This window comes from Chiloscyllium punctatum, chromosome 12, assembly GCF_047496795.1.
Source record: "Chiloscyllium punctatum isolate Juve2018m chromosome 12, sChiPun1.3, whole genome shotgun sequence".
In the NCBI taxonomy this organism is placed as follows: Eukaryota; Metazoa; Chordata; class Chondrichthyes; order Orectolobiformes; family Hemiscylliidae; genus Chiloscyllium; species Chiloscyllium punctatum.
Window position 1 is genome coordinate 14,679,014 of NC_092750.1, and position 13,031 is coordinate 14,692,044.

The window sequence follows — 13,031 nt, forward strand, 5'->3', positions numbered from 1 at the left end:
GGGAGAAGAAAAAACGGAGGGCTTGGAGGCCCTGGTCATGGTGGATGGAGGTGTAGAGGGATTGGATATCCATGGTGAAGATGAGATGTTGGGGGCCGGGGAAACGGAAGTCTTGGAGGAGGTGGAGGGGGTGGGTGGTGTCTCGAACGTATGTGGGGAGTTCCTGGACTGGGGGGATAGGACAGTGTCAAGGTAGTTAGAGATGAGTTCAGTGGGGCAGGAGCATGCTGAGACAGGGTGGTCAGGCTTGTGGATCTTGGGAAGGAGGTAGAACCGGGCAGTGCGGGGTTCCCGGACTATGAGGTTGGAGGCTGTGGGTGGGAGATCTCCTGAGGTGATGAGGTTCTGTATAGTCTGGGAGATGATGGTTTGGTGATGGGGGGGTGGGGTCATGGTCGAGGGGGCGGTAGGAAGTGGTGTCCTCGAGTTGGCGTTTGGCTTCAGTGGTGTAGAGGTCAGTACGCTAGACTACCACTGCGCCCCCTTTAACTGCTGGCTTGTTGGTGAGGTCGGGATTGGAGCAGAGGGATTGGAGGGTTGCACGTTGTGAGGGTGAGAGGTTGGAGTGGGGAAGGGGGGTAGTCAGGTTGAGGCGGTTAATGTCCCGGCGGCAGGTGGAAATGAAGAGGTCGAGGGCAGGTAATAGGCCAGCGCGGGATGTCCAGGTGGATGCAGTGTGTTGGAGGTAGGCGAAGGGGTCCTCGGAAGGTGGGCGGGAGTCCTGATTGTGAAAGTAAGCTCGGAGGCGGAGGCGGAGGAAGACGTGTTCCACGTCATGGCGTGTATTAAATTCATTGATGCGTGGGCGGAGGGGATGAAGGTGAGTCTTTTGCTGAGGACTGATCATTCGTCCTCAGTGAGGGGAAGGTCTGGAGGGATGGTGAAAGCTCGGCAGGGCTGGGGGCTGGGATTTGGTGAGGGTGTGGAGCTGGGAGTGGGTGTGATGGTGGGGGGAATGGGGGTGGAGTTATGAGCAGGGGTGGTGTTCCCCTCAGGGTTCTGGGGGCCGGGAATGGTGACAGTGGGATCTGTGGGGGGTGTGTCAGCAGAATGCAAGTGAATGGCATTGGTGGGGGCGGAAGTGGTGGCAGACATGGCAGTAGGGGTGGTGGAAGTCACTGAGTGTGTGACATCAGCGATGATGTGAGGGATGGAAGTAATGTCACGTGTGATGCATGAGGAATTGTGAGGGGCGGAAGTGGTCATGGGAGTGGCCATGATGGGGCGGAAGTGACATCATCAATCAGCATGGGGGTGGCAGTTGCACCAGCCGCATGGCTAATGGTGTCCGAGCAGTTCCAGAGGCCGAGGGAATCTTCTGGAATGTTTGAGGAGCGCTGGTTAGATAAAAGTTTGTTGTACTTACAGTTTTGATGTTTGAGATGGAGTTGAAATACTGTTTGTTGAGAGTATGAATTCTCCTGAGGATGTAGTACAGAGTGGGTCCTTTGCAATTCTGAGAGAGTGTGGCCCTCAGCTGAGGCAGGGCTGACTGTAGAGAGGTGAGGTGCCGCTGCATTGCTGCAAGTGTGGAGCGGAGGATCTTGAAGGAGAACGGTTGCTGGTGTTTTTGAATCTGTAGCCTGTACTGTTTGTCCTGTTCAGGTCCGAACTCTGCTGGTTTAAAGGTGGTCCGGAGTCCGTGTGGGATGAGTTGGTTACAGGGGCAGCAGGCACTGTTGAAGCAAATGTAGCTGTGGTAGCGAGTTTGTTTCAGGACATGGTTGAAGAGCTTCAGGGCAGAGGAAATGACCTGGGAGTTGCAGTGGGAGAGGGACATCCCTGAGATTCTTGTAGAGAGAGGAGGAAAACTTCTTCAAGGCAGGCATCCTTGCTAGAGGATTCGCAGTAGGGTTAAAATCAACTAGGTAAAAGCAATGACTGCAGATGCTGGAAACCAGATTCTGGATTAGTGGTGCTGGAAGAGCACAGCAGTTCAGGCAGCATCCAAGCAGCAGTAAAATCGACATTTCAGGCAAAAGCCCTTCATCAGGAATAAAGGCAGAGAGCCTGAAGCGTGGAGAGATAAGCTAGAGGAGGGCGGGGGTGGGGAGAAAGTAGCATAGAGTACAATAGGTGAGTGGGGGAGGGGATGAATGTGATAGGTCAGGGGCAGGGGGAGGATCAAAATTGTGCTAACCCTCTGTGGTCAAATACATTGTCAATATTTGGATGAACAGCAATTAACATACATGAGTGAAAACAGTGTTATAGAGTCACAGAGTTGTCCAGCATGGAAACAGACCCTTTAGTCAAACTCGTCGATGCTGATCAGATAAATTAATCTAGTCCCATTTTCCAGCATTTGGCCCATATCTCTCTAAACTCTTCCTATTCATATATCCATTCAGGTGCCTTTTAAATGTTTAATTATACTAGCCTCCACCACTTCCTCTGGCATCCTCCTCGTTTCATACACACACCAACCTCTGTGTGAAAACGTTGCCCCTCAGCTCTCTTTAAAATCTTTCCCTTCTCATCTTAAACCTAGGCCCTCTAATTTGGGACCCCCCCACCATGAAGAAGAGACCTTGGCTATTCGTCCTATGATTTTAAAAACCTCTATAAGGTCACCCCTCAGCCTCCAATGATCCAGGGAAAAAAAGCTCCAGCGTCTCTGTCAAACCCTCGACAAGAGTGAATACATTAAGGGCCATCCAACCCTTCATCTATCATGGCTGGATCTAAGTCATGGAACTTGCTCCATAACAGCACTGTGACAGTACCATCACCAATACAAATGATCCTATTACAAGATGATGGCTCTTCTCCACATTCTCAAGGGTAATTGAAGATGAGCAGCAACTGTGGGCCTTGCCAGTGATAACTACATCCTGTAAAAGGTAACCTAAGTAAAGGAAAAGCAGAATAGGGCAGATGCTGTAAACTTGAAATAAAAATAGAAAATACTGGATATGCTCAGTAGAGAAAGAAACAAGAATTTCAGGTTGTTGTTGAACTTTCATCAGAATTCTGAAACACTAACTGTTTCTTTTTCTCCACTAATGCTTGATCTGCTAAGTGTTTCAAGCATTTTCGACTTTTATGAAAAAAGGAAGCTGCACTTTTTGGCAGAAAAACAAATTAAAACTAAAACTAAAAATGTTCTTCCTCTCCCAGTTTCTATTCTGCAAACTAAGAGTACAGTGTGATTTGTTTACCAAAGTTATTTGATTTCTTTTAATATATTTGTGGAAAGCTTAAAAAAAGAACTAAATTATTTAAAATAGGTTCAAACAGCTTTCTCACAAAAAATCAAGGTGACAATTTCTTTTTAGTGCAAGTCCTACTTGCAAACAACTCTGCTCATCTGTTATGCAGGGAAGGAACAAAACTGACTTTACAGAGAAAAAAGCCAAATTTTAAAATAGCCAGAATTAGAGTTCCTGTTAAAAATGATTAACTCGGTGGTGACTTGTTGGTTGACTGCAAAATAAGACCTGCTCTGCATCAATGATTGTTAACATTTACGCTTCTGAGAGCTCCCTCTCCAATGCTATAAAAATTCCATGGACCTCCCTGTAACACAAGTCTTGTTTTCTGTACAAAAGTTAGTTACACAATTAAAACATTTACATTTGTTAGTATTTTCAATTTGTTCATTTTATATGACTAGAGGATTGATCACTTAATGACCAGGGTGGTAATGAGTGAATACCTTTGCTGTCTCTCAACTTTTCCAATGTTTTCCCATATTTCCAATAAATTGTTGAGCAATAATTGGATTCCAGTGAAGGAACACCTTGAATTTAAATTTCTCACCCCTCCCTTTCTCAGTAAATTCCTCCAGTCCCACAACCCATTGAGATATCTGAACACATCTAAGTTCTGACCTCTAGACCATCTCTGATTCTAATTGCTCTGCCACTAATGGCTCTGCCTTTAGCTGCAGAGGCCCTCAGCTCTGGAATTCCTTTAATAAATATCTCTGATCTTTATTCCTCTTTTAAAATGCCCCTTAGAAGTTACCTTTTTGAGCAAGCTTTTTGACTACTGACCCAATGTGGCTTGGTGTTAAATTTTACTTTATAATGCTCTTGTGAAGTTATTATTATGTTAAAGGTATTAAAGTGCAAGGGGATCTTTAAGAAAAATAATCTTTCTTAACACACACAGTTTAAAACGGTGATATGGAATTAAGAGATGTTCCTCTTTACTGATGCATGGTTTGGTAGATTTCAGTGCACTGTTGTCCAGGGTCCAATTAACTTAAAATGATAAACAAAGTTAAGACAGTGCATCAGCATTGCTGCATTCATATTGTTTCAGGAGTTGAATGAACTTCCACAATGCTTGGGAGATTATGTTGGAGTCTGTCATTCATCATCGTGTGCCAGTGCGATATTACTGTTGAATTAGGTATCCACCTGTGACTTAGTGGGTATATTCCTCTCCATCTGAGTCAGAGGTCACTGGTTCATATCCCACAAGAGGGCTAAGCAGAAAACTCTTAGGCAACACTTCAGTGCAGGACTGACGGAATGCTGCACTGTCGGAAGTTTTACTTTTCAGATGAGGTGTTAAACCAAGATCAGGTCCAGATTAAGTGGACATGACAGGTCTTATACAACTACTTTGAAGAACATGGCAGTAATTCCTCAATGCTCTGTTCAATATTTGTTCCTCAATCAGTGCCATTAAAACTGATATCTGGTTATTCTCACAATTCTGCTTATGGGAGCTTGCTGTGCACCACTTGGCTGCCATATTTCCAACATTAAAATAGTGACTACACTTCAAAAGTACTTCACTGGCTGTGCAGCATTTTCAGATGATCTTGATAATGTTAGATGCTATATAAATGAAATCCTTTGCTTTTGATCAGAGCATAATATTTGCAGCGGCCTTGTAGTAGGTTGCCTTGGTCTGGCATGGGCTTCTCACGTTACAGATGAGGAAAAACAAATGAAAAGGCAGAAATTATGCAAAGTTATGCAGGCCATTTGACTGAGACACAGGCAGAGAGTTAGAGAGTGCTAGTTTAAGATCATTGAGACCAGCAATTTTAAGATGATATTCCCAACAACTAATGTCTGAAAGACATTTATGCAAGACATTCTCTCTTTCAAAAGGGAGATGCATAAAGACCAGGCTGGAATGGGAATGGTGGTTATTGGGATAAATCAAACACAAACATCTTTGGGGATTAGAAAGGGCTTGTGTACTCTTGGACCTGTTGGTAGTGCTGTGAACAACAGGAGAATGTTATTTAAATAAGGGTAAGATGACAGGGATCTAATCAGGTGGAAAAAGGCCTTGGTTGTACTGAGAATATTTTAAGCAGGCAGATACCCTGAAGTAGGCACTACATCACAGATGCTGGAGATTAGAGTCAAGATTAGTGTGGTGCTGGAAACGCACAGCAGGTCAGGCAGCATCCGAGGAGCGGGAAAATCAACGTTTCGGGCAAAAGCCCTTCATCAGCCCTTCCCAATGAAGGACTTTTATGTGAAACATCGATTTTCCTGCACCTCAGATACCCTGAAATAGCCTGCTTCCAAAAATCTATTGAAATATCATGTTGGTGCTCAGTTTGTTATGTCACAGTTCGTCTACTAAATAGATTTCAGCGGTAGAGAAAAGTCAGACAATCTTGAGTGGGAAAGGAAAGAATGCCCTGCTATAAGTGAGTACACTAAACAGTAAGTTTTTTCTACTTTCCTGTATATGAAAACTTAGCATCTACTGCTTTTATAATTACATTGTTTAAAAAAAATCAACTAAGTAAGCATCATAACAGAATATGAGACCATAAGACATAGGAGTGGAAGTAAGGCCATTCTGTCCATTGAATCCACTCCACCATTCAATCATGGCTGATGGGCATTTCAACTCCACAAATATAGCCACACTGTCTACTTAAATATAGAATGTTAAATTTCACTGTTAACGAAAGTGACGTCAAGAATGTAGGGTAGGAGATTTGGTCTGATAGCGTGGATTACTCTTGAGGTAAAACACTAAAAAGAGTATATATATATATCTTTATTTTGGTGCCAAGCTAGTACATAACATTTACTAGCTATGAGGCAGTTCAATCCTCTTTAATCACTGGCAGTGCTGTAGGTAGTAAACAGATAAAGTAATAGAAACAAATGTGAAGAGCTGAAGACCTACCATTGAGCTGGAAGAATCCTGAAGGCATGTGGAAAGGTGGAAAAATGCAGGAAAAAGTAAAAACATGATCACAAAGTTCTACAATAATAAGGCACTGGAAATGCAATGACTCTCATTGTTTGATCTGCAGTAACTATTAGCAACCACTCATGGATTAAACAAGGGCAATGAATGCCTTATCAAGAGATTTGCCTATTGGTAATGAGGTGGCTCTGAATTGAGAAACCTCTCACGAGATACAAAGTTAATGTGAAACAAAATAATACATGACCACTTGTGGAGATGGTACACATTTTGTTTGTCACAGGTGCAATTTTTTCCTTTCTTAGTACTGTGATTCATCTGTTGACATTGCCGAACAGGACAGTGGCCAACATACAGGAGTGGATTTTACATTCTCAAATCAGATGTACTGCTCCAACCTACAACTGTGTACTGACAAAAAATAATGTAGTGTCTGCAGTATGATGACATCACGTCAGTCTTCCAAATTACAGAATTCAGAAATTGGCAATCCGCTTACCATTGTGAAATCACTAATACACATAATATTATGTTTGTTGACAACACCATTGCATTCAGTTTTTTTTGCCCACTGCATTTATTAGGTGTTGGATGTGGAAAAAAAAAGTTTGGTAGTATTTTATAGCAGTGATTAAAAAGTTTGCATAAGGGTGGAAAGAAAGACTTGCACTGGGACCATAATTGAATGTAGCAGCAAATTCTACCAGGGAATGTGCCGACATCTGTTTTGTTTTTAAAAATGGCACTTTCTTTTATCTTTTTTGTGCCATCTGTAAAAATAAAGGCTGATTCTGAGAGTTGGGGCCTTTACAATTCCAGTTATGACCAAGTTCCTGTTCAAGGCACTATCTCTTTGTCACATGATGCCTTAGTTTATAGCCTCAATTGGGCTTGGAGCCCCCCTTCTGCTTCTCTAATTGGCAGCCTTCCCATCAAAGGGTTGCCAATTGGCATCCATTGCTGAGATAGTGGTTCAGGGAGTGAGTAGAGCCCTCTATTTCCATTCTGTCTCCTTCACCATGCTGAAAAAATAAGCTTTAGTCCTTACTGTCTAGTGTCAAGTGAAACTGACTTGACCAAATGTCTACATTCTTGAAAGTGACTTTGTTTCAATAGGAGTCTACTAAACTCGCAATTTCTATAAATATGTCAATCAATCGAGTAGCTAATTATTTGAACCACTATAAAGGAATACTGAGTAATAGAAGTTAATTTCTGAATGCAGAGCTTTTGTTCTGACAGTTACTTGTTGTTTTCATGGAAGGTTTTACATGCACAGAGATAAGCATTCATGAAATTCAATCATAGTAAGGATTGGCTAGCTTTATTTAATTGCAAGATAATCAGGATGTCTGGCAGTGAAGTGATGCAGGATATTGCCTGCAGACATCGGAACCTTGCTGTCAGGTCGAATTATTAGTTATAAATCTGTGTTATATGGGAAACTGTCACTCAATGTGAGGTCTGTTATAGTGTCCAATTACTGGCAGATGGCAGGCTTAAGGATATTGGGTGGGCTCTAGAAATTGGAAGGATAATCAGAGGCTTTCCAACTTTAATAGATCAGATACAATGGAAGCTAAGTAAGAGGGAGGTCACATAAAAATAGAAATGCATTGCCTTCAGCCCTTTCAATGTTAAATTAGAAATTGCAATGAGAGCTCCATTGCAGGGCTATTGATGCATCCAAGCGTGCTGGGGCGGGCTTCCATGCCTAACTGCATTGCTATCACCTGCTTCCCCTAAATAATACATGTTGGCAACCTACTGCACACAGACCCATAGCCTTCCCCTCTCCTCCCACACTTGCCTTACATCCCTAGATACCTTTGAAATTGGTCAGGGTTGGATGGCGAAGGAGTGGAGAGATCGGCATGTTGGCTGAAGGCTACTTTCAGCTCCCGCCCAATTCCTTTCACTGTCTGTGAGAACTCATAATCCAGTCAAAGATTGCAATTGTTTTTGGAGGTTAATAATGGGTCAGCATTGCTTCTCTGTTAGATCTAGAATAGAATCCCCACAGTGTGGAAACAAGCCTTCACCCCAACAAATCCACACTGACCCACTCAGACCTACCCTATTATTCTACATTTACCCCTGACTAATGCACCTACCTACATACCCTGAACACTATGGGCAATTTAACATGGCAGATTCACCTAATCTGCACACTTTGGATTGTGGGAGGAAACTGGAACACCTGGAGGAAACCCATGCAGACCTGGGGAGAATGTATAAACTCCACACTGACAGTCGCCCAAGGCTGAAATTAAACCTGCATTCCTGGCATTGTGAGGCAGCAGTTCTAGAATTCTGAAATTTTAATTACATTTACTGTAACATTATACAGTAGCAGAAAAGATAATACTTGTTATGAAGAATGGTCACTGGACATGAAACATTAACTCTGATTTCTCTCCATAAACTCCAGACATGCTGAGTTTTTGCAGCAATTTGTTTTTGTTGTCAAAGACGCCATTTGTATTATGATAACTTCCTGTCTCTATATGTTTTCAGCAGAATTTACAAATTGGATATAACAATTCTGAAGCTCATGATACTGACATCTAGTGGTAGAATGAGCACTGAAAGCATTAATATTTTATGTAACTTGTTTGGGTGCTTAACCCAATCAATTTGGATTCCTTTCCATGAGAAATTGTGATGTTAACTGTTTACCCAGATATTTGGCCATTTAACTCTAAAGCTGTACCCTTCTCCTGCTCTTTTCTTTTGGGAACAAGAGCTCAATCTCAACCAACTTTATGTTTGACTGAAAAGAAGGTTAAAAAAAATTAGTTTACTTTTAATATTGTTTATTCTCTGTATACAATTGTAGGCACTGACAGGTTGAAACTGATTACAAATATATCCGGGGATACACGTTAAAACACATAAAAACACGCACAGGTAACACTCCATATACATGTAACAAGGTTGAAGAACAACTACATATTGCATAGTTCAAAACAGCCTGTACCATTCTGATGAACATTCCACAGAGAATTCTTGCACACATTTAAACATTCCTTCCAGGCATGATAAAATACATATGAACTGATTGCTAACCAGAAGGCCAATTTTCAAAATTCCATGTTCTTTGAAAACACGCAAGAAAAAGTGTGATAATTTTAGTGGAATAGAATCAATGAATTTGGAAATACAGTATATGTAATTGTTGAGACTGTTACCTAAAAGGTGACAAGGAAGGTACAAGTCACAGAAGTTTGTAAATGTTTTAAACAAAACACATTTTTTGCTAAGTGACACTTTGGATTTCCATAGTGCAAAGGTGACCAATAAAGCATTTTTGAGAACAGAAATAAATATTTTGTCATTTGTGCATTCATTTCTCATTACTGCCAGAAAAGCACAAAGCTGGGGCTCTCAGAAATTATTTTGGAAGATGGAGCACTTGTTTGCCCATTACATCTTTTGGGGGAAAAGTTGCATTGTTTTTGGACTGAAATTCAATCCAGTCAAAAACATGTATGAAGGTCACATTATCATAATTTTGTAAATTATATGTAGTCTGGTGGCCATGCAAAAGGACTGAAAATTGGCCTCATGATACAGACTAATTCAGCAACTACCTAGTTAATTTACAATGTTTTTTTATTCTTTATTGCACACAGAAAATCACAGGAAAGATTTGATAATTAAATCCAATTCAAACCAATCCGGGGTGGGGCATAAAGTGAAAATGAAAAGGAAGACGTTAACACAATGGAACAGTGTTATTTAGTAATGTGAAGTTGTTAAATAAATACTGTCCAATTGCCCATCTGTGATACAAAGTACTGAGCCAAACTGACCAGATTCCATTCATAATCAGTGTAATGTTACCTAATCATAACTGGGGCTGCAATAAAGATACCCACAAATGGCTTAGGAAGAGGACAGGCAGAAGAGGGGATGATAAAAAGTCAGTCATTTCCCTTTTATGATCAATATCCAATGGTCTGCAGGTGTGGATGTTGTGTAAGGATAGGTCAGATGAGCCATATTTATTAACTGGGGTTAGAGTTTAACTGCATCAAATTGGAACCCTCTTTCAACAGCATCTTCTCTACACAATACATATTCTATTTATATTGGCTGAATTTTGTGAAGGTTCATAGGAAAGATTGGTTATCTGCTCCCAGGTCTTTGCTTTCATTTGATTGTTTAAAGTCATGAGGGGGATCCAAGGATATTCAACCCTTTCTAAAGAATTGCACTGATTGAGTTTTGTTATCAATTAAAGTTAGATACATAAAATTACAATTGCATTGAAAACAATCCTTGCAAAACATGAAGTAGTAGCAGAAACACAACTACTGACAGACATGCAGGATTCACCACTACTGCAGTCAGGACAACAGTACAGAGCAAAATAATTTGTAACATGAAAACCAAATAGATACACACAAACACACACCACAAACAAGACTTATTACATTTCTGTCAAATGCACTCAATTATTTATTCTTGGACACTCAGGTCCCTCTGCATCTCATAACTCTGCAATCTACTATCAGTTCGGTAATATGCTTAAATTTTTATTCTTTCCGCCACATGGATAATTGCATGATTTCCCACATTATACTCCATTTGTGAGATTGTTGCACATTCAACCTCTCTATATCATTTTGTAGCCACCTCATGTCCTCCTCACAACCGGCTTCGTAACTATCTCTGAATGATCAGCAAATTTAGCATCAATACCTTTCATGCCATTTACCTAAATAGTAAAAGTTTTCAGCACTAATCCTTGTAGCTCCCTATTCATTACACTTTGCTGGTCAAAAGGCTCATTTGTGTCAATTCAGTTTCCTGTTAGTTATCCAATCTTCTACACCATGAGCTTTAGTTTTCTATAATAATCTTTACATGGCATTTTATCAAGTGCCTTCTGGAAAGCTAAGTACAGTCTGTCTACTGCCTCACCTTTATCTACAGCATATGTTACTTCTTCAAAGAGCTCCAATAATCTGGTTAAGCATGATTTCACTTTCACAAAATCATATTGACTCTGCCTGATTACCTTGAATATTTCTAAGTGACCTGCTATAAAGTCTTTAATAATAGCTTCTAACATCTTCCCTATGACAGATGCTAAGTTAAGTGGCATTTAACTTCAACGAAGGAGTTACATTCATTATTTTCTAATCTAATGCAAACTTTCTCGAATCTAGGGAGCTTTTTAAAATTAGATCCAATGCATCAACTATCTCATTAGGCATATCTTTTAATACTCTAGATTGAAGTCCATCAGAACTTAGGAATTTATCAGCATGCAACGCCAACAATTTTCTCAGCACCACTTTCCTGGTGATTGCATATTTTGATTTTCTCTCTCGATTACATTTCCTGGGATGTTACCTGTATCCTCTATAGTGAAGACTGATGCAAAATACCTGATCAATTTATCTGCCATATTTTTATTTTCTGGCATTAATTTGCTAGATTCTCATTCTACTGGATTAACACTTACTTTTTTCAAAATTATCAAAGGAGCTATTATTATCTGTTCTTATTTTTCTAGCTGACTTTCTCTCATACTCTAATTTCCCCTGATATTTATCTTTTAGTCATTCTTTGCTGATTTTCCACCAATCTTTGTACAATTTTATGCTTTTTCTTTTAGTTTGATATTATTTTGAACTATTATAGTTAACCACAGTGTTTCCCCTCCCCCAACCACCTTATCCCTGATCCAACCTTCCAACTCAGCACTGCCCTCATAACCTGTCCTATCTGTCCATCTTCACACCTATCGGCAGTGTTTCCTCTAATTTTCTTTCAGGCCTTATGGGCTTCTGAGGTCTGTATTAGAAGATTTTATAGGCAGGCACGTAGAAATGTTCAAGGTAGTCAGGTAGAGTCAACATGATTTTGTGAAGAGTCGAGAGTATGGTGTTGGAAAAGCACAGCAGGTTAGGCAGCATCCGAGGAGTAGGAGAATCGACGTTTTGGGCATAAGCCCTTCATCAGGATTGAGGCTTGTGAGCCAAGGTCGTAGAGAGAAATGGGAGGGGGTGGGGGGGGGGGGTGGGGCTGGGGGGAAGGTAGCTGAGAGTGCGATAGGTAGATGAAGGTGGGGTGGTGGCAATGGTATGGGTCGGAAGCAGATAGGTGTGAAGATGGACAGATAGGACAGGTTATGAGGGCAGTGCTGAGTTGGAAGGTTGGATCAGGAATAAGGTGGTTGGGGGAGGGGAAATGAGGAAACTGGTGAAAGCCACATTAATCCTTGTATGGTTGGTGGGTCCTAAGGCAGGAGATGAGGCGTTTTTCCTCCAGGGGTTGGTGGTTAGGGTTCGGCGATGGAGGAGACCTAGCACCTGCATGTCCTTGGCACAGTGGGAAAGGGAGTTAAAGTGTTTGGCCACGGGTCAGTGGGGTTGCTTCGTGTGTGTGTCCCAAAGATGTTCTTTGAAGAGTTCTGCAAGTAGGCATCCTGTCTTCCTAATGTAAAGGAGACTGCATCGGGAGCAATGGATACAGTAAATGCTGTGTGGAAGGTCAATCTCTGATGGACGTGGAAGGTTCCTTTGGAAGGGAAATCACAATTAACCAATTTATTGGAGTTCTGTAACAAAGTAACATGTGCTGTAAATAAAGGGCAGGCAGTGGATGGATTTAGCTTTCCAGAAGGCATTTGGTAAAATGCCACATAAAGTTATTGTGGAAAAGATTATTGCTGTAATTGACAATACACACATATACAGGTACATGGCTTAGAGGACACACTGATGATGAGTTTTCCTCTTGGAATTTTCTCTCTCACTGGACTGTATCTATTCTATGTATTAATATATATTTAATTGTCTGCACTGCACCTCTACTGTACTATCCCTAAATTTGCCAGTTCTCATGAGTTAACTCTGCTTTTATGCTGACATAAT

At 41.1% G+C, this 13,031-nt stretch overlaps 1 protein-coding gene across 2 annotated transcripts in view; it reads right to left on the reverse strand.

Annotated features, from left to right (window-relative positions):
- Positions 1-13,031, reverse strand: part of twf2 (twinfilin-2) — a 138,907-nt gene that overhangs the window by 27,264 nt on the left and 98,612 nt on the right. Inside the window, exon 6 of one of the 2 annotated variants that reach the window (XM_072581904.1) lies at positions 6,118-6,135. The exons of the other annotated variant lie outside the window; for it this stretch is intronic. Within the exon in view, the coding sequence (XP_072438005.1) occupies positions 6,118-6,135 (18 nt within the window). The remainder of the gene's footprint in view (positions 1-6,117; positions 6,136-13,031) is intronic. 2 annotated transcript variants of the gene reach the window in all.